This window comes from Grammomys surdaster, unplaced genomic scaffold (assembly GCF_004785775.1).
Source record: "Grammomys surdaster isolate TR1022 unplaced genomic scaffold, NIH_TR_1.0 66, whole genome shotgun sequence".
NCBI classification, from domain to species: Eukaryota; Metazoa; Chordata; class Mammalia; order Rodentia; family Muridae; genus Grammomys; species Grammomys surdaster.
In genome coordinates, this window is record NW_021604568.1 from 15,886,710 (window position 1) to 15,907,118 (window position 20,409).

The window sequence follows — 20,409 nt, forward strand, 5'->3', positions numbered from 1 at the left end:
TCTCTCTCTCTCTCTCTCTCTCTCTCTCTCTCTCTCTCTCTCTCTCTCTCTCTCTCTCTCTCCTTTAAGTAAGACAAGCATTCCAAGTTCATTCCAAGGGAGAAGCGAGAAGCTCCAGGCCAGAGAGATGGGTCAGTGGACAGGATACTCATTACCACACCTGATGACCAAGTGTCAGCCCTGGGACCCACACCGCAGGAGGAGAGAACTGACTCCTTCAGGTTGACCTCTGACCTCCACATCTACACGTGGTAGAGGCACACAAATAGATGTAATAGAAAGGAGAAATTACTGAAAAGATGGGCAACCTGAATAACTTTACCATATATTGATATATTCCCTTTTGTCTGGGGAGTAATATCTGCTATGCTAGTTATGTTGTTAGAGTGTGTCCATCCTGTGGGCCGGAACGCCAGAATCTGATCATATTTCCCACCACACTTCTTCAAATGGTTCTGCAAACCCTGTGAAGTAAAAACAGTGCATTGGTTTGCTGTTCAGAGTCAACGGAGATGGATCCTGTAGAATTAAGGGGTGAGATTAGAGATCTAACATGGGCAGTCACGGATAGCTTCTGCTGTTAAGACCGGTGTGCAAGAATCCGGTGCCATGCTTCATAAGAGACAGTCATGGGAAACACACACAAGCTCCTGTTTTACTTTCCGGGACTGATCAAGGCAGCATTTGGAAAGAAGCCCTACAAGTTATTTGGGACCTAAGTAGCCAAGTTAAAGCGAAACCTGATCTGAGTTAGCTCAAAAGCTACATACAGAGACACCAATACTGAATACACTAAACAGAATGCAGCACAAGCCTGTGGGCACAAGCTGATGGGGGCTGAGGAGGGGACACAGGAATCCACTGAGGTGGCACTGTGCTCAGTACAGACTCACGTTTTAAAGATGTACCACAGCATTCTTCTTGGGCATTTGCTGTTACCTCAAAAGTGAGCTGGACTCATCTCAGTCTTCAGGACACTAATCGGAATTGATGTGTGCTCTTACTCATTGCTTTTGTGTGTTTTGCTTTTGTTTGATTTTTAGTTTTTTGAGACAGAGTTCTCTGTGTAGCGCTGACCATCCTTCCTGAAGCTCACTCTGTAGGTCAGGCTGGCCTCAAACTCCTACCTGCTTCTGCTTCCCAAGTGCTGGGATTAAAGGCGTGTGCTAACGTCTCAGAGTTCTATTGCTTTCAGTGTTCTCTTGCTGTGAAGAGACACCATGACCAAGGCAACTCTTTAAAGGAAAGTACTTAATTAGGGGCTGGCTTACAGTTCCAGAGGCCTAGTCCGTTATCATCATGGCAGGGAGCATGATGCAGGCAGACAGGCAGGCCTGGGGCTGGAGAAGTAGTTGAGACTTCTACACCCTGAACCAAAAGCAGAAGAGACTGGGCCTATCACAGGCTTTTGAAATCTCAAAGCCTACCCCTAGTGACACTTCCTCCAACAAAGCCATACATACTCCAACAAAACCATAACTTCTAATCCTTTCAAATAGTGCTACTTCCAAGTGACCAAGCTTTCAAATATTTGAGCTTAAGAGGGTCATTCTTATTTAGATGTCCACATTCCACTCCCTGCCCCCCCCATACGATTGTAGCCATATCAGACTGCATATGTATTTACCATATGTATTTAGCCATATCGTATGACATATGTATTTAGTCCAACTTTAAAAGTCAACATAGTCTACCACAGTCTCAACACATTATATACAATTCCGAACTTTTTTGTGACTCAGGGCAATCTCTTAACTGTAAACCCCAGTAAAATCGGAATCAAAACACAGATTACAGATTTCCCATAGACAGTGGTACAGAGTGCACGCTGCTATCCCAAAAGGGAGGAAAGGTGTACAGGGAGAAAATACTGGGCCAAAGCAAGACTGGAAACGCAGCAGGTCAGACTCCAACTTCTACAATCCGGGTCTGACATCAGAGTGCTCTTCGGGTTTCTAGCTCCTTTCCGCGTTGTTGACGGCAACACACTTCTCCTTTCGGACTGGTTCCACATCTGGTCTGCAGCTCTTCCTGAGAGGTATCTTAACATCTTGGGGTTTCTAAGGCAACCCAGGCTTCACCTTCACAGCTTCACACAGTGGCCTCTCTGGACCTGCATGCAGGGACATCCCTGACACACTCTTGACCTCGCTGACTTTCCTTAGCCATGGAGGGAGACTCCATAATTCTGCTGCTTGATGGGGCTGGAGCGGGACCCTTGTTCACTTAGGTCTGCATCGGCTTTCCGCTGTCTGCTCTTGATGGTTCCCTCCACGGCTTAGCTTCTCGTGAATTCCTTTCACAGGTTGGAAGCCTAGCTGGGTGGGGTCTTCCCCTGCGGTCACCACTCCTTTATTCCTTTTACATCAGGTTTCTTTAAACATTTTATCTCCTTGAGCGCTGGACTCAGCTCCATTAGACCTCCTGGTGCCCCTTCCCCCAAAATGTGCATCATGTCTTTCTGTCCAGCTTGTTCCTTTCACTATAGATCATAAGAGTGATCACTAATAATCATACGGCACGGTCAATACTAGGCTGTCTTAAAATTTCCTCTGTCAATGCTATTAGTCCAAAACTAGGCAGATTTTTAGGATAAGGGCAAAACCAGCCATGTTCTTTGCCAAAATACCACACAAATGGTAATCTTCTTACCCTCTGAAACGTCTCAGGTGGGACCCCTACAATTCAAATTACCATCAACACTGTCTCCTGTATTCCCCTACAAGGATGGCCCATCCAGCCCGACTTAAAGTGTCCGATTACTTTTCTAGTTCAAACGTCCGCAGTCTTCCGTGTTCCAGCATGGTGGGGACTGACATAGCCATACCCAAGCTCCTGGTACCAACTTCTGCCTCAGTCACTGTTCTATTGCTGGGAAGAGACACCATAACTAAGGCAACTCTTACACAGAAAACATCTAGTTAGGGGCTTGCTTACAGTCTCAGAGGTTTAATCCATCATCAGTAAGGCAGGGAGCATGGCACAGTGCTGGAGCAGGAGTTGATCCACAGAGACAGACGCACTCACAGAGACAGACACACTGAGGCTGTTATGGGCTTTTGAAACCTCCAAGCCCACTCCCAGCAAAACACTTCCTCCAAGAAAGCCACACCTTCCAGTCTTTCTCAAATCGTGCCACTTCCTGTGTCTATGCATCCAAAAACATAAGCTTACAGGAAGCACTCTTATTCAAACCACCACACCTGGTCCTCTTGTAAGTGCTAAAGTCATAAGCAGCCGTGACATTTCACAAACCTCTTTTTGAAAGACTGGAGAAACACAGCTGATGGTAACAGTGGCGTGAGACTGGTAACGCTGACATAGGGGAGTTTTCTGAACGTCAAACCTTTAGAGTTTAAGGTTGAAATCTAGGATTTCAAAAGGGTAGAATGAATTAAAATGCACTTTGTTGATGAAATAATCGTGCCTGTGTGTGTGTGTGTGTGTGTGTGCTCGCGCACAAGCACATGTGTACATGTGTGAAGAGGACATGGGGTATCCCGTTCTATTATGCTCTACCTGTCCCTTGAGGCATGGTCAGTCACTAACCTGACCTGGGGCTCAAGCATGTGCATCTACCCCTGCTTCGTACAGGGTGCTGGAGATGCGAGCCCAGGATATGCTGCACAGCAAGTGCTCATCTGCTGAGCCTTCTTCCCAGCCCCGCTTGACTTCCTTTTGTACCAACCAAAAGCTTTTATTAATTTGAAGAAAATATAAAAATATCTATCATGAAAGGACTGAATTTCTAGCCAGCTCATAACTTTGATATTAGGAGCTGGATTTACAGATACTTGAGCTTCTATTATGACACCCGTAGCACTGTACAGTTTTGAACTTCTTGTTTTGGTTGGTTGTTTAATTACTATTTTTCTCCGATTCACCCTCAGCCGGAAAGGAAGTGGCAGTAAACAGAGACCATGGATAGCAATATGCATAATTGTACCCATAGTCCCATAAACTGGAGTCTAGTTTGCAACCTCCATTACCAACATAGTTATTTCTGTGTGTGTGTGTGTGTGTGTGTGTGTGCTATCTGAAAGAATTAGACGAGCAACAACTTTTGGTTCCTATGAGACAAATTAGTTATTCTAAAAATAACATGTGATATAAGCCAGCGCTACAAATAGAAACTTGTGGTTACACGAGCCAAATCTACAGAAAAGGCTGCCAGCAACCCCTCGCTGCATTAGCTACAGTTGTGGGGCTGCTCTCATTCGGAAAGTTATTATAAACAATTTAGTCAACACAAAACCCCTGATTTATGACTGTCTCCCCGTGTTTATTAGCAACCAGTTTGTGAGGAAAAAAAATGCCTTGGCAACATCGCAAAGGTCTCCTTCAGAATGCCAGCAGCCCTCACAGCATCTCTGTATAGTGTTTTACCACATTTAGTCAGTAAGGGTTAAGTCAGAGGTGGCAGTCAACCATGTGACACCTGTGAGACCTTGGGATGAGCTGAAGAGTATGAACTAAGCATCGTTTGCAGCGTTTCAGCCTTTATTTTTAGACATGAGAGTGCATGTGACTGTGTGTGCCGTGTGTGTGTGTGTGTGTGTGTGTGTGTGTGTGTAGATTCAGGCACACATGGAATGGGCTTGTGTTGGCCTGAGGGCGATCTGTGTGCTGTTCCCTGGGATCCGTTTACCTTTTAGCCAGGTTCTCTCACTACCTGAAGCTTGTCAAGTATCCTAAGCTACTGGTCAGGGAGCCCTAGAGATTCTCTCTCTGCTTCCTAGTGCTGGGTCTACAAAGCACATATTACTACCAGCTGGTTTTTCGTTTGTTGTTTGTTTGTTTTGTTTTTAACATGGGCCTGGGGATAGAACTCAAATCCTTGTACAGCAAGCATTTTACTTGCTTGCTTCTAAAACTCTTTAAAGTTTCCCTGAATACCTTGGAAACTACTGGGCTTGTCTTTGAACAAGAAAGCCATTATGTCTGACGCAGTACGAATATTTGGGGTTGGTATATTTGGCTATAGTCATTAAGATACACAGATATAAGATATACGGCATTACAAGAATCATCAGATCCCACTCCTCTATGCCTATTAGGCTAGGATGCTTCAAACTTCACCATTATCTGCTCACCCCAGGGAGGATGGGAGAGTCCTGAGGCAGTACAGTAGATATCTGCTCTAGTTCCAGAGCAGGCAGTGAGGTAAGGAAGGCACGGCTCACTCCCGGGAGCCTCACAGCCTCAGCTGTCTGTGTGCCTGGAGGGACTCCACCTGCTCTTTCTTATCTTTCTTAGACATTCATCGTCTGGGAGCCCTAAAAAATACCCTTTTCATATAGGATTAATTTTTAATATAAACTCCCAGAAGTGGTAAAAGAAGCTCAGGGAGTATTAAAAATTTAGACAATAGTACCAGGTCACTCCTTTCTCAAGAACGCCAGCCTAAATCGTGCTCAGAATAAAGGCTTCCAAATCTGCCCTGAAAGCCTGTTTGAGTTCCTGCATAAAAACTGTACTTGAGTTTGCAGTTGCCTCAAGATTTATTTCTGTTTAGGTCTGGGACGATAAAAATACAATCTAAAAGAAGCTCCTGAGGACCAGAAAACAGTCTGTAAAGCTGTTGGCTGTGCAGGAGCCATCTGAGTCCTTTTTCTGAGCAAGGCTGCTGAGAGATCTCACTTCACCAATTGCTGCCTTACCTCCCGTGTCCTGTCCAGTGTCATCTCCCGAGTCACCTCCCGAGTCATCCCACCACAACAAAACCTTACTCAGTTCTCCCAGGAAGCCACACTGTGTGCCCAGCTTCTGCAGTGCTCTGGCTGCTCTCAGCCGCCACGCTCTGCCTCTGGTCTCCATTTACCTCTTCTTTGCTTATTCACTGTCTGTCTGGTCTCCTGGCTTCTAGGCAGCGACTGCCAGCGTTAAAATCACACAGTTCAGCCGTTCTCAGTCTATTTACAAAGTCAAAGTTGCGCATCATCGCCATTACCAAATTCTAGAACGTTTACGTCATCCAGAAAAGAAGCTCTTTACCCCGGCAGTCACTCTCCGTTGTCTTCCAAACCGGGCAGGCATCCTGGTCCTATAGATTTACACTCGGACCAAACCACAGGACACATAGATTTGCGTCTGCCTTTTCAGTCTTGCACATTTCCCTCATAGTTCATGCTGTTGCATGGATTAGTATCCCACCCTCTTTGTGGTTGAAGAATGTCCTGCCTTACAGACACATCACATTATATTTGTTCATTCACTATTTGATGGACACTGGGGCTGTCTCTACATTTTGGCTGCTATGGATCACGGTACTGTGAATATTTCCACAGTTTTGTGCGTGGTGATGTTTTTGTTTTCCTTAGGTAGCACTGGGATATGCCCAGGACTGATCAGGTCAGCAACAAACGGAACGTAAGGGCATCACTTCGGATCCAATAGCAGAGAACAGGGCTCAGATTTCCCCACAGCCTCAACAACAGCAGCTACTGTCTATCTGCTTTACTATAGCTACTCAAGTGCATGTGAAGGGGTGGTTTCACTGTGCCTCCTTTAGTATGGCCGTCCTAGAGGCTGGCCATCAGTGTGTGACGGACGGACAGCCTTCTCACTCCTCCTCAGCTCTCTGCCGCCTGGCCTCTCCATCATTATGCCACTGCACGGGTCCTATGACGGTTTGTATGTGCTCGGCCCAGGGAGTGGCCCTGTTGGAGTAGGTGTGTCACTGTGGGTGTGGGTTATAAGACCTCATCCTAGCTGCCTGGAAGTCAGTCGTCCATCAGCAGCCTTCAGATGAGGATGTAGAATTCCCAGCTCTGCCTGCACCATGCCTGGCTAGATGTTGCCCTGCTCCCACCTTGATGATGATGGACTGAACCTCTGAACCTGTAAGCCAGTTCAATTAAATGTTGTCCTTTATAAGACTTGTCTTAGTCATGGTGTCTCTTCACAGCAGTAAAACTCTAAGACAGGCCATGCTTGTCAAACAAGCAGCTCTGGTGGAAGTCGACTTTCCTTCCCTCACTTGGCCTTCTCTACAGCAGACAGCATCCACCAACACCCTTGTGATAGGTTCTAACCCTCCACTGTCCATAACACTGACTGGTTATTGTGGACCTTGGATACTGACTCCCCGACCCTGACAACCTGCTCAGATGAAACAGACTGAGTCAGGAAGAAAACAATGCTGCTGTTCTCCAGGTCGGAGGCGCCCACCCTTCTGATGAGCATTTCCTGAGACCTCCACCAAGTGGGCAGCTCCCAGCTTACAGTGCTCACGAGATTGATCCAATTATTTACCAATGTGAAAAACCCTGCCTTGGTTATATCTGGAAATGTTTTGGATTATAAACTTAGGAAGATAACTTCTGAATCTTGGTGCTTTCACCTCATGCGCCAGTGAACATTTGTTTTCTTGGTCTCTTGTTATTTGTAAGGCACAGGCTTCCTAGTTTTAAAAGCTTCGGGAAAGTTACTTTATGAATATGGCAAAAGCAAAATTGCATTTTGTGCATCATGTTCTAAATCATGTTTATTACACTACATTACTATTTCCACTGGCAGGTGTCAAAACGTTAAAATAAAAAAAAAAATCCTAGAACTTAAATCTGAGATAGGTCCCTAAACCACAGTGACATATCAGACCTTTCATATGACATGTTTGAGATTATACCCAGGGAATCACACTAGAACTTCCTGTCAGGATACACCGGCAGTTCATGCCAGCATTGATAGGGGCCAAAATCAGAATGGAACAAAAGAGGCCTGAGGAAAAACTTGCAACTATTTAACTCCCTCACTCACCTAGAAATGACCAGGAAAAGTGGTCTTAAAATAGAAGTCTGGATGACCAGATGGGACACGCTTTTCTATCTGTGTTCTTTCCTTTTGGCTAATCGTCAGGTGTCCAAAGTCCTGGTGGGCATGTGAATTGCACTACAAAGCTATATACACAGAAAAGCTAAGAACATCAAATGTTTTCCTGGGGGGGGGGGGATTTTCATTCTCACAGAATTACTTAAGGTTTTATTCAGATACATCCCTTTCCTGCCTTATCTTAAAAGATACACATCTCCAATGCTTACCTTAAAATTAATCTGCATCATTGGGAGGAGGTGAACCAAAGAGCTGCACATGTCTGTGGTTATGAGGGAACTGACTTCTGGAATATTGAGGCACTGCAAAGTTTTATATTTTTCTTGGGACATGCCCACCTTTGAACCTAAAACATCAGCAATGGCTGTAGGCAAAGCAAAAGATAAAAAAAACAACAACAATGAAACCATAGCCTGTTAAATAAACAAAGTTACAACTTACTCACATTTTAAAGTAAAAATTTAACAAATGAAAAACAAATTCACAAAACAAGCATCCTCATTTTAACTACAAATAGCCAAATGATTTTGCTCATTAGCTATGTGAAATTAACTAGGAGAAAGCCAAAGAACTTATTTTAAAAAGTCTATTACTTATCATTTAAAAACTACAAAGCAAGCATAGGAAGCACACGTTGAAATGGCTCAGTGGCTGAGAGCACAGACTGCCCTTGCAGGGGCCCCAGTCTGGTTCCCAACATCCTAGCTGGGCAGCTCAGAACCTGTAATTCCAGCTCCAGGGTAATCTGACGTGATCCTTGGCCTTTATGGGCACCTGTACTCCCATGCACAGATGCAGATACACACACATACACACATAACTAAAAATACAATTAATCTTAGAAGAAAGCATAGAAGGAGGCAGATGGAAAGGAAGAACTTTGGCACACGTTAAATTCCTGGCCTTATCACTTCATCTCTTAGAGGTTGGCATAGTGTTATCACACTGAAGAGTTTGGGAGCACTCTGCAGAAACTAGACAACACATCTATCACGTAGACAAACTATAGGAAGACAGAAGCAGTCTCTCAGGAGCAAAAGTTAAATTGTTCTCTGCTGGCTCGCTGGTGGATACAGCAAAGAATGATGCCGCACACTATCCAGTGAGCGCCTTTCAAGGCTGAGACCACGGTGCCACATGGACTGCCTATAGACATAAGTGTCAAGACAGATGCACTTGTCAAATGTTCCCACGGAGTTTAGCCTCCTGGCTTAAAGGTGTCGAGCACTGTCCATTTTCCCTCTAACTTCAAAGGTAATACTGGATCATTTCAGAAAGTAAGTATCGAATGCAGGAGCAGGGCTGAAAGGGCCGGCTCGCGAGACTGATCTTTATAATATATTAATGTAAATTAGATACTGCTGCCACCCACCTAGGAAGACTTTCTCCTTTCCAATAGAGTAGGTGCCGCAGACAACAAGAGCTCGCGGGTTTAGAGTTACAGCCTCAAAGGCAGTGTTGATGGCAAACTGGATAACCTCCTGCTGAGATGGGAAGGTGTATTCTGGGCTGCAGTATCTGTGACAAGGACATGCAGTTGGTTTTTACTGACAGAGGAAGTGAGAGCCGAGGCTCTGCTCCGATGCTACTACTTTACAAGAAAACGAACCAGCGAGGTTCATATACCAGGAGTGTAACTACGAAAACCACGGAGTCCCACGCGGCCTACAGTGAAAACACCCGTTTCCAGTTACCGCCAATTTATGGCACAATGATAAGTTTTCACCACGCATTTTTTTAATTATGTTGTTATCATCTTCGAAGTTTCCTATCTAAATACTTTTCTTCTCAATAAGAATATATTTCCCAGTTGACCGCTTTACTTATGAATGATAGAACTCAGTATCTACTTTTAAAACCCAAGTTACTATCAAAGAAAATACAACCAAAAGAGATTATATTTATAGGAAAGAATTCTGACTTATAAATAAGCTAAAGATGAATTTAATGTAGCATTTCAAATTAAAAGTGATATACACATGGTTATTTCCTTTCACAAATACATAAATGCATACATCACAAGGATATGGCAGACAAAGGGGCTGCAGAGATGGCCCATGGGTTAGGAGTGCAGACTGTTTTTCCAGGGGACCTGAGTTCAGCTCCCAGCACCCACAAGAGTCAGATGCTAACCTGGCCTGTAGCCCCAGCTCCAGGGGCTCTAACGCCTTAGGTCCCCAATGGCTCCTGCACTCAAGTGCATGCACTCACGCAGACACAGAGTAAGAAATAATAAAAACAAATCTTTTAAAAATACCTAACAGATCTAGCTGGACTGCATGCTCAAAAACATCCATTGAAAGGCTGGCTCCCAGCTATTATCTGTATATATTTTGAGATGAAAAGTGTGATTTTTTTTCTAAAATATAACACACTATAAACACTGGACAAATGATTTTTTATGACTTACAGAACTGTTTTTGGTACTTAGTCATCAAAAAGGAGAAAGAATCCCAGGCCTTTCTTCTAACACAAAGAACTCCAGAACCATATGCAGAATAAAACTACATTTAAAAAAAATGTTACTTCTTTAATTTATCTACCATTTAAAGAACACATGAAAGAATGAAACCATCACTGGGTGCAAATGGCCATAGAAAGACTTGTCTTTGGTGTTTCTGCCTTTTTTTTTTTTTTTTTGGAAAGATTATCTTTTACTGAAATATCTTATTCAAAGAATTCTTAAAATGTTTATATACTTGAGTCCTAACAAATCAATGAGTCATTTTAATACATGGAAACACATTGTATAGTACAAATACACATAATTTCTGTCAATTGTACCTTAATAAGGCTAAGACCACATAATCTAAGTATAAACACTTAGATGATTATATTTGTATCACTGAAGGATTCAAAGGTATCACTTATAAATTACCTTTTTAAGAAAAGAATAAAAGTTATTCCAATACTCATAAGAAAAACCCCATCATGGCCTCTGTTTCCTCTTCACAACTATACCAAGAAACTATATGGACACTTCAGAAAAAAAAATAATTTAAAAGATGTTTTCCTAAAGTTTGTCCCCTAATTTTTTTTTTTTTAGTAACACGACTGTCCTATAAACATTTTCAAAATTAAAATAACAAAAAATTAAGGCCTATAATTCAAAATTTGCATTTAAGTAGGCTTTTTAAATGGCATCTTTTTGATAAACACTCTTAAAACATAAATTAGCTATAAGTCATCATTTAAATGATCTAACCAAATTACCCATACAACACAGGGCATAGCTATCGGTGGGACAAGGAAGAAGGCATAAAGTATCTCACGTGGTGTCTAGGAACAGGGTATGGACTTTGCGGCCCGCCAGGAGAGAGCGCTCCATGCTGGGGTCTGCTCGGAAGTCTCCAGTGTGCAGTATGACAGCACCGTTGGGAAGCTGGAAAAGGATCATGGTAGCACCTGGACAGCTGGACACAAACATTTTAGAGAACATGCAGGGAACAGACAAAGCACCTGGAGCAAGGGCACGTCTCTCAACATCAACAGGAGAACGGACTTCATCAGCTGCACCAGTGTGCAGGGAAGCTAGCTCATGTCTACGGTGCACATTTCTAATAAGGTCCTGTCTCCAGGACAGGCTGGCCTAGCTTCTAAGCCCTTAGGACAACTTCTGTCTGATAAGTGTTGGGTGAGACACTAGTTATACCGAATAGTTTATGTGAAGTGTGTGACTTGTGGTAAACGTTTCAATAACAACAACTCCAAAAAACATAGAACTCAAACCGTCAATCAAAAAAGAAGTATCAGCAAGGCTAGAAACCATTTTTTTTTTTTTAAGAATCTAACATAATATTGGCCTGGATTTCAGCAAATCTAGATTTTGCCTTACATCTTTCCCAAGACGCTTATGGTCTCTATGGAATAGGGTCACATTTCAGAAAGAAGCGTAGTGGGTTGCTGTATTTGGGTCACATGAATCTTGATAGCACCTTACAGTGTGGGGCAGAGATGCAGATGGAAAAGGGATGGGGAGGAAGAAGGAGAAGAAAAGGAAGGAGATGGGTAGAGATGGGAGACAGAGAGAAAGAGAGAGAGAGGAAGAGAGAGAGAGAGAGAGAGAGAGAGAGAGAGAGAGAGAGAGAGAATACTATCCATTTCAATGGAAAAAGAAATCTTCCAAATAGAGTCTAAAATGGAATGAGGTTTTTGTTTTTTGTTTTGTTTTGTTTTTTTTTTTTAGTTTAAAAGAGGGTGGTAGCAGAGGCCCAATCCTCTGGCAATCAAATAGAATATCAGATTTTACTTTATGTAGGTTATGTTAAGGAAAATGGAAAACCGCCTCTTTCAAGACCAGTAACAAAGTATTTTTTTTAATATAAAGTGTTACCAGTCAACTGTACAAAATATGAGTTAGACAACAGATGTTCTCTACACTTAATCTGATTGTGAAATTGTTTTTTCAAAAATAGAAATAGGATTTACGCTGATTTAAGAGTGCAGCTTATCGCCGGGCAGTGGTGGCGCATGCCTTTAATCCCAGCACTTGGGAGGCAGAGACAGGCGGATCTCTGAGTTCAAGGCCAGCCTGGTCTACAGAGTGAGTTCCAGGACAGCCCAGGCTATAAAGAGAAACCCTGTCTCAACAAAACAAAACAAAAAAAAAAAAAAAAAAAAAAGAGTGCAGCTTATCAGCTCTAAGTTCTCGGACAGCCATGCCGCCATTTTCGTTTTCAATGCTGTTTACGGCAGGCACCTCTTATGCCACTGGTGTGCACCTACAGTGACAAGTGGGTACTGAGGCGGCCTTCATACTTACTGATTGGCATCCAGCAAAACAACCTTGACACCATCCACTATACATTCTGTGTCCATCGGCAACTGATGGATGTACTGTTCTTGTACACGAAGCTTCTTCTTCAACAAATTGCCAGTTATCTGCAAGGCAAGAAAGTGGTGCTGTGTCATATTCTGTTTAGAGCCATGGCATGTCAGTATTCTCGGGTTTACCACTGTTATGCACGTGGACCCTCCACAGGAGGGACAAGTCTGGAAGATACCCATGTCACCCTGCTGCTTGTTCATCTGGGAGAAGCCCATTATTCCCAGCAGGACACACAAAACACATCCTGACCTGGTCCCCACCCTCTGCTGCGGGTTTATCTTCTGTGTTTCCCTGTGGTATGTTCTAGATACTCTGAACTTTCTGAAAGCTCAAAGTACATATTTCTGAGGTTCGTCACAGACTACGCTGTGAGGGTTACATCACTTTCTCGCTGAAGCCCCCTGGGAACTGTGAAGTGTTCACGATCTAACAACCAATTCAAGGTATTTTGCACCATGAAACTTCCTTCTAAACAGCTGGGGACAGAGTCTGAGGTACCAGTGCTGTGGTAATAAAGCTGCCCTAGCTTTACCTGGAAGATACAAGCTCCCTAATGTTAAGTATTTTGCCTCTATATCTACTTAGGCATTCAGAAGAATGTTTACTCAGTGAACCTTGGCTTAGTGAGTACACTGTAAGGACATTTATTGTTCTCATGTAATAAGATACATGCTTGTAAAAATAGGTTGTATCTGTTGATGGTGACATATCTGACTTTTAAACCTAAATGTCCAATCTGCTTTAGCCATTTTCTCCAGAACAATGATGGCTCTTCTAGTTTTCAATATGGTATAAGTTTCTCAAAGCCACGATATCCCAAAAAACAGAGTTTAGAGGACTGAAACTTACCTCACTACAATAGACCGGCCGGGTGAAGTCCTTCGACAACCCAGCATAATGATCAGAATGGAAATGTGTGAGGAAGTAGGCCGTGCAGCCTTCGACCTCACCGTACTGAAAAGCGTCCACAGTGAAGCCAGTCCCTGCAACGAGACGAGACGGCCGGCATGGTGTGAGCAGGAGCCAGGCACTCACACACCAAGTCCTGGCTGATGGCCAGGCCTCTCCACTTTGTACCTCTCATTTATGCTTCAATTTCACTATGAGTTCCTTAAAAAAAATACATTTATCAAAAGGTAAGGAAAATTTCTGCATCTGCTAAATACTCCAGTGTAGAGGTTTGAGAATGATCTTACCAAAAAAAAAAAAAAAAAAATTAAAGAATGTTAAGTTCCAAACCAATCATTTCTTTTCCCTGATCAATACTTTTGTGGTACTGATGCTTAGGGGTGGGGCAAGTAAAATCTCCAATTTCTACCAAGCACTGAGAAGAGAATCAGTTGGAACTTCAAAGCCATGAATCCCAATGAGGGGGTGACTCTGATAGGCTTCTCAGGGGTCAGAAAACTTACCACAGTTTGCAGTTCTCCAAAGAGACAAAGTAAAAGAAAAGACAGACAATATTATCTGTAGTCCTTGGATTTTGTTTTGGGGTCGGTAGCGGAGGAGGAAGGATATAAGAAGGAATTGCCTCAAAAGTCTCCCCCGAGAAAAATAACAAAAATGAAGTTGAGAAACACTGTTCTAAAGTGTGCTTATGAGTGAAACAGTCAAGTGTGCTAACAGCTGATGTGCAGGCAAACAGGCTCAGCCTCACCAGGATACAGAGGCGGCCAATACTCAGCACGTGTAACGTATAAAAAGGGAATCTTAATGCTCACTGAAAACAGAACCGGCCCTGGCCCCACATCAGTGGGACATTTCTGTGCAATATCAGAAGCTGAGTATATCCTCGCTGTTCCCTTGTATTCTCCTAATAGAAGAGTTATCTCTCTTTAGCAATGGAATTCATTTCTGGGCTCAGTTTTCCCATGAACTTATCTGTGAAGGCATGGGCAGATATCCAATTAGAACATATGAAAACAGAAAGCCCTAGGTTCTCACATTGCTTGAAAATTGGCTTTTGTGGTAAGGAAGAGCTGGTTACACTCTCCTTCTTTCAAGTCACTGAGGCTGTGTACCCTGAGCAGTGCTTAGACGCTGGCTTTTGTTATATTTACTCCAACGTCCTACAGTCTTCAATGTTATGTGGAATCTCCACTGTTCACATGCCTTTCTATAATCTATAATAGCTACCTAATTATAGTATCATGTATAAAATGGTTGACAAAAATTTGCTGATAATGAAGAAATTTTAAAAAACCCAAACCATGATCATGTTAAAAGATTCATAAAGTATTATAAAAAGCAAAGAAAATATATACTCTACATAAATTATTTCAAACTTCTCTACCCAAAGACAAAAACCGTGACGCTAAACGTTGCTGTGTCTTCCTTGATAAGCTGAAGTTGGTATTACAACTTACCAGGGATTCTCTTATAGAACGGACACGTTCTTCTCCACTTCCCTGCACCAGAGGACTCTGAAGCGTTTGAGTTCCCTCTCTGCGTCCTGCCGTGAGTCCGTCTTACAAAGGCTTTGCCTTTGCTCAAGCTGACTGTTCCCAACTCTGGATTGTTACTGAGGTGACCTGACCTGCGCTGGTATGTTCCTTCCCGGGGTGAATTTGACTTTTTATGTCTCTTTCTTCGATGTTGGGTCCTCTCTCCAGACAGTTCCACAGAGAGCTGACTCTCACTTGAATTCTTTGAATCGAATTCTAAGTCACTCAGAGAACTCTGTGCTTTCCTCTTACTCAACCGGGGCCTCTTTTCATTGGGGCTCACAACTGGACTGACATTTGGCCCTTCTGATGCACTTCCCCTCCGTGGTGTCTCTTGTCTTTTGGGTGGTAGTCCAAAAAACACACCTATATCCATTTGCTTCATGACTCTCTTAGAAGGTTGGCTTGGGCTGCACTTGGCACTGGAAGGCGATGTGCCCAAGGGCTTGTCAAGAGGTGTGCTAGCGGGCTTCTGTGCGTTCCTGCAGGCACAGTTAGCACCTGGAGCACCCAAGCCCTTACTCTGTAATCCTCTAGTCTGACTTAGGGCTGGATGCAGAGGCAGACGCTCGCCTCCCTCCTTGTCCCGTGGCTTTGACATGGCACTTGTAAGTAACGGCAGAGAAGTCTGATTGCCAACAGCTGACGTTTCAATTTTCTGTGGCTGATAACTTGATGCAAGTGAGTGGAATTTTTCTGGCTCATCAGGCTTGCCCTTAGTGGTCTGATAATTAGAAACAGAACCTCCCACTGCCAACGCAGGTGAGAGGAAGAGGAAGGCTGCATCTGTGTGTGATAGATCCTCTCGGGAAAACCTGCTCGGGGTTTGGGAGATAAGAAAAGAGTCATTTAGTGTACTGCCTTCACTCAACGAACTACACCTAGCCCGAGCAACCAGGCTCTTCGCTGTGGGCCAGATCCCCTCTGCTTCCTTTGCGGAGGGACCATGAAAGTCTTCAAAAATGGCAGAGCCTTCCTCTTCTAGGCTGCTGTCTTTAGAGCTTTGGGTAAAAAATAGTTCCTGCTGTGAATCGTCCAGCTCTTGGTCTATGTCATAAGTCTCTTCGTCACTGTGCAGCGGAGAATAAGAGATCTCACAGCCGCCACCGTCATTTTCTGGCAATGGCAAACCCGTACTCCCTGACTCGCTTTGGCTATTGAATACAACCTCAGCAAGAGGCGGTCCACCTCCCACCAGCTGGTCTCTCTTAACAAACTCTGCAGGCTGTGGAACTAGAGACATTTGAGAACACGGAGAAGAGACGCTCTTCCTGTTGGTTTCAGCTGGAGGCAGAGATGTTTTTAGACACTGTATCATCAACAAAGAATCTTCTAACACTTTTCTTGAGTTCCCAGTTTTCAGAAGCACAGACCGTCTTTCCTCAAGGTTATAAGGAGAATCTGGTGTCGCTGCAGCAAACCGCCCAGCCAATGCGTGCGAGGGGCTGCTGAGACTCTCCTTGCTATCCCGGCTTTGCGCAAGCAGGACGTGAGTGTATTTCTTATAATGAGAAGGAATTGTGGAGGTACACAGCAAACCCTCTGGACACTCTGAAAATAGTCAAAAAGGAAAAAAAAGACCATTTTATACAATAAACCTTGACAGCACTAGCACCATAAAGTAACCACTAAGCACAAAATCACAGTCCACTGTTTTGTTTTGAGACAGGGTCTCTCTACATAGCCCTGGCTATCCTGGAACTCTCTATGTAAACCAGGCTGTCCTTGAACACACAGATATCTGCCCACCTCCTCATTGTCAAGCACTGGGTCCCACCATGGGTCCCCTCTAAGAACTATGGCAATATCTATGGGTAGCTGTTGCCAAGATCAACATTAAAACACCAAAAAATTAATCCAACATAATCTTACAAGGATCTAGTTATTAAATTTAAACCAAATAATTCTAGATTGTTTTTCAGATCCTCTTTTCACAAGGAAATTGGAGGTAACTTAAAAACAAATAGTCATAAGTCATTCCCCACATAGTCCAAGGAGAATTTTCTATGTGTTAAACATGACATTTATCTTAAAATATAATAAAAACATGGCATCTCTTCTGTTACTGGCACATTTCTGTGAGACTGAATCATCTCAGACTACCTTCTAGTTCCTCTTCCGGTACACTAACACGCATGATGAATACAACATATCCATATTTAGGATCCGAATGTATTTATACTTTTCTATCTAATTCTAAAGTAGGATAACAAAGAGGCCTGACTATTCAGCCATTAGGATCGCTTATCTATAAAATGTTGATACCATCTAACTTATATGGTCCTTAAAAGAGTTAAGTAGGAAAAAACAGAGTGAAAGATTCAGTGACATTTATGGAAACTGAGAAGAAATTGAGATGACAGCTCAGTCCATTCCATAAAGTACCTGCTGTGAACACAAGGACCGGGGTTCTAATTACCAACCTGCACATAAACAAGTCAGGCATGGTTCCAAGTGCCTATAATCCCAGCACTGAGGAGACACTAACGGGAGCCTCACTGGGCCTTTTCTTACCTGTGTTAGAGATCGGTGGAGACTCCAAACACTCAAAAACATGCCACCGGGGCGTCTGACCTAGCAGTGAGGAGAAGGGCATCTGACAGCTTGGGCAGTATCCATCATACACTGGGCGCACCTTTGGGGTCACCTGCTTGCCTCTGTGAGTTCTACACTGCTTTTTTGGTGTTGTTTCTTGGCTTTGAGTCTGCTGAATCTCATCATTACAGCTCGAATTCTGACTGGAACCTGCAGATATCTGACTGTCCGTTTCTGCAAGGCACACTTTGTGGTCCTTTGTCTCGCCTGGCTTTTCTGAAGTTCTTTTTGTGTTTCTTTTTCTTTTTGATGGGTAGTTCCCATCTGTTACTTTTTCAACAGAGTCTGAAATATTTTCAGAACAATTATTTGGATGTACTGGTTTGGGTTTTCTTTTAGATTTATATTCCCAGATGTCTTCTTCCCAAAACGTGTCTTCTAACATGGCAAAATTATTTTTATGAGTGCAACACTAGTTTTTGGTGAATTCAGAGTTCATTTCTTGTAACAAATTTTTAATAGGAAAAAAAAAAAGTAACCAAAAGCCAACTAACGTGGTTGGAACTGAAAGCTTTGGTGATATTGGCACACAACCCACTTAGTACCTGTGAACACCTGCTGTTCTATTTATACCACAATGAAATTAAGAGATCCAACCACAGGGTAACATCTATATAATTTTCTTTATATTGTGACACTACTTCATTCAAGGTGTTTTTTTTTTAACTTTCCAGAATTTAATTTATAAAAATAAGAATCAAGAATGCCTTGAATGTTAAGTACTGATGGTGAGTACCAGGCTCAATGACTTTAACTGAAAACAGTCTCCATATAATGGTTAGAAAGCTATTCTGGCTCTCGTTCATGTGGACAAGTGTCCATTCACAAGTCCAGTCACAGCCCCAGTCTACTGGGTGCGAAACTAGTCACACCATAATCAAAGAGGTGTTGGTTACAGTGGGCAGCTGCCTTTATTCGTGACTCATGGATCCAAACAGCTTCAGTTTCCTGGGTCAGTCCATTTCTTCCTCCGTCATAGGATCAAACCCTGCACAGTGAACAAAGTTCGAACATGTGAGATTGTACTCCACACCACAGGGGCTGTCTTGCCGGAAAGCAATGAGCCACCTCTGTAGACCTCCGGAGAGGTCAGGTACCAGAAAATTCCTACAGGCTCCCCCTCCTTTGCCTTTGGATCTGGGGTGGGGGAAGGTGAATTAAGGGGCCCTACATTATTCTCAGGTTAAGTAATGCCAGCCTCTCAAAGAGCCCTTCTGAGGCTCGCCCCCCTCCTCCCCCGCAGTCCCTCGTGGGCACACCTGGCTCGGCAGCCCGGGGACCAGCTGCAGCTGCCTCCTCTCCGCACCACCTCCCCCGCTCGCGGGACATTCCATTCGCGCCCGCACTTTCAGCACCCCGAGGGTCACAGGACACTTTTTAAAAAAACTGTTGTTGTTGTTGTTGTTAACACAAAACCACTCGCCTCACTGCCTACATAAAGAAGCTTCTCCTCTGAGGATTGCTCTACCCTCTTTACCTTTCGGGTCTTTCTTGGCGGGAATGCTGTCCCGCTGTCACTGCCGTGCCGAATCGGCTGATCTCAGTTTAAGAGTGGGACAACTGGGGAGGCCTTTCTTAAGTCGGCTCTTTTTGACGTGTACATAGTTATTTGAATTTTATTTGTCTTGGAAACCCTGTCGGGCTCCAAAGGCAATGGGTTCCCAGCTCTTCTAGAGCGCGACCGCAGCAGCCTTTCCCGTGTCGAATCTGGCGCTCTGAACGTCCAGGCTTCGCGGCGGCCGGGAACCTGGAAGGGGCGGGGTGGACAGCGCTGGAGTTTAATTACGCGCCGGGGAAGCACGGCCCTTTGGACTTTGGCGTCTGAAGGAAGGCTTAGAGTAGGCGGAAGCGTGTGTGGCGCAGGTCCGGGCTGGCCGGGCCCCGCTCTGAGGCAAGAGGGCGGCGCACGCTGGTCCGACTCGCGCCCTCGGCCAGTGAGCCTTTGGGAGCTCGAGCAACATGGCGGCCCCCGGAGCGCGCGGCGCGAGCCTCTCGGGCCTGCTGCCCGCGCAGACCTCGCTCGAGTACGCCCTGCTGGACGCCGTCACCCAGCAGGAGAAGGATGAGCTGGTCTACCAGTATGTGCAGAAGGTGGACGGCTGGGAGCAGGACCTAGCGGTGCCCGAGTTTCCGGAAGGTGAGGGGCTGGCGTCGGGGTGGGGGCCGCTCCGGGTCCTCCCCTTCCTCAGGATAGCTCCCTCCCGCCAGCCGTCTGGAGATCTGGTACCCTGCTGTCCGACCACAGGCGCGAGGTGTTCCAGAGGGACACGGAGGGGTTTCTGCGGGGCGGGGACCAGTGTTTGCATCTCTGTCTTGAATCCTGCGTGCCCTGACGTCAGTGACCACAAGACTCCGTGGATGTTTATTGATCACTTTCTATGTGCCACAGACTATTTTAAGCACTTGAGAGATCTTACTTGGTACAACTCACTGAGACCCTCTTACTGGTCATGTTGTACAGTTATGGAAACTGAGGCGTATGGAAGGCTAGGGAACCTGCCCGTCTAATAACTATTGAGCTTTAAATTTGGAATCAATTTTAGCTTAGTACTCAGGTTTGAATCCTAACTCTGGGAACTGTTGGAACATGGGGAAATAGATACTCCCAGTAGTACAGTTTAAACAAAACGCTCCTTTACCTTCGTTGGTTGGGAGTGTCATTGTTTAGCCTACTCGTGTTGGCATGTGTCCTGGCATGACACCTGAAACCAC

General features: G+C 44.3%; 2 protein-coding genes across 2 annotated transcripts in view; one reads left to right on the top strand and one right to left on the bottom strand.

Moving 5' to 3' along the window:
• Positions 1-18,211, bottom strand: part of Dclre1a (DNA cross-link repair 1A) — a 19,988-nt gene extending 1,777 nt beyond the window's left edge. The window contains exons 1-8 of the mRNA XM_028773715.1: positions 17,617-18,211; positions 15,025-16,653; positions 13,508-13,641; positions 12,593-12,711; positions 11,103-11,243; positions 9,203-9,348; positions 8,040-8,194; positions 323-464 (exon numbers count right to left, since the gene is read on the bottom strand). Of these exons, the coding sequence (XP_028629548.1) occupies positions 323-464; positions 8,040-8,194; positions 9,203-9,348; positions 11,103-11,243; positions 12,593-12,711; positions 13,508-13,641; positions 15,025-16,653; positions 17,617-18,082 (2,932 nt within the window). The 5' untranslated portion in view covers positions 18,083-18,211. The remainder of the gene's footprint in view (positions 1-322; positions 465-8,039; positions 8,195-9,202; positions 9,349-11,102; positions 11,244-12,592; positions 12,712-13,507; positions 13,642-15,024; positions 16,654-17,616) is intronic.
• Positions 18,212-19,656: 1,445 nt separating this feature from the next.
• Positions 19,657-20,409, top strand: part of Nhlrc2 (NHL repeat containing 2) — a 57,918-nt gene continuing 57,165 nt past the window's right edge. The window contains exon 1 of the mRNA XM_028775515.1: positions 19,657-19,834. Within this exon, the coding sequence (XP_028631348.1) occupies positions 19,657-19,834 (178 nt within the window). The remainder of the gene's footprint in view (positions 19,835-20,409) is intronic.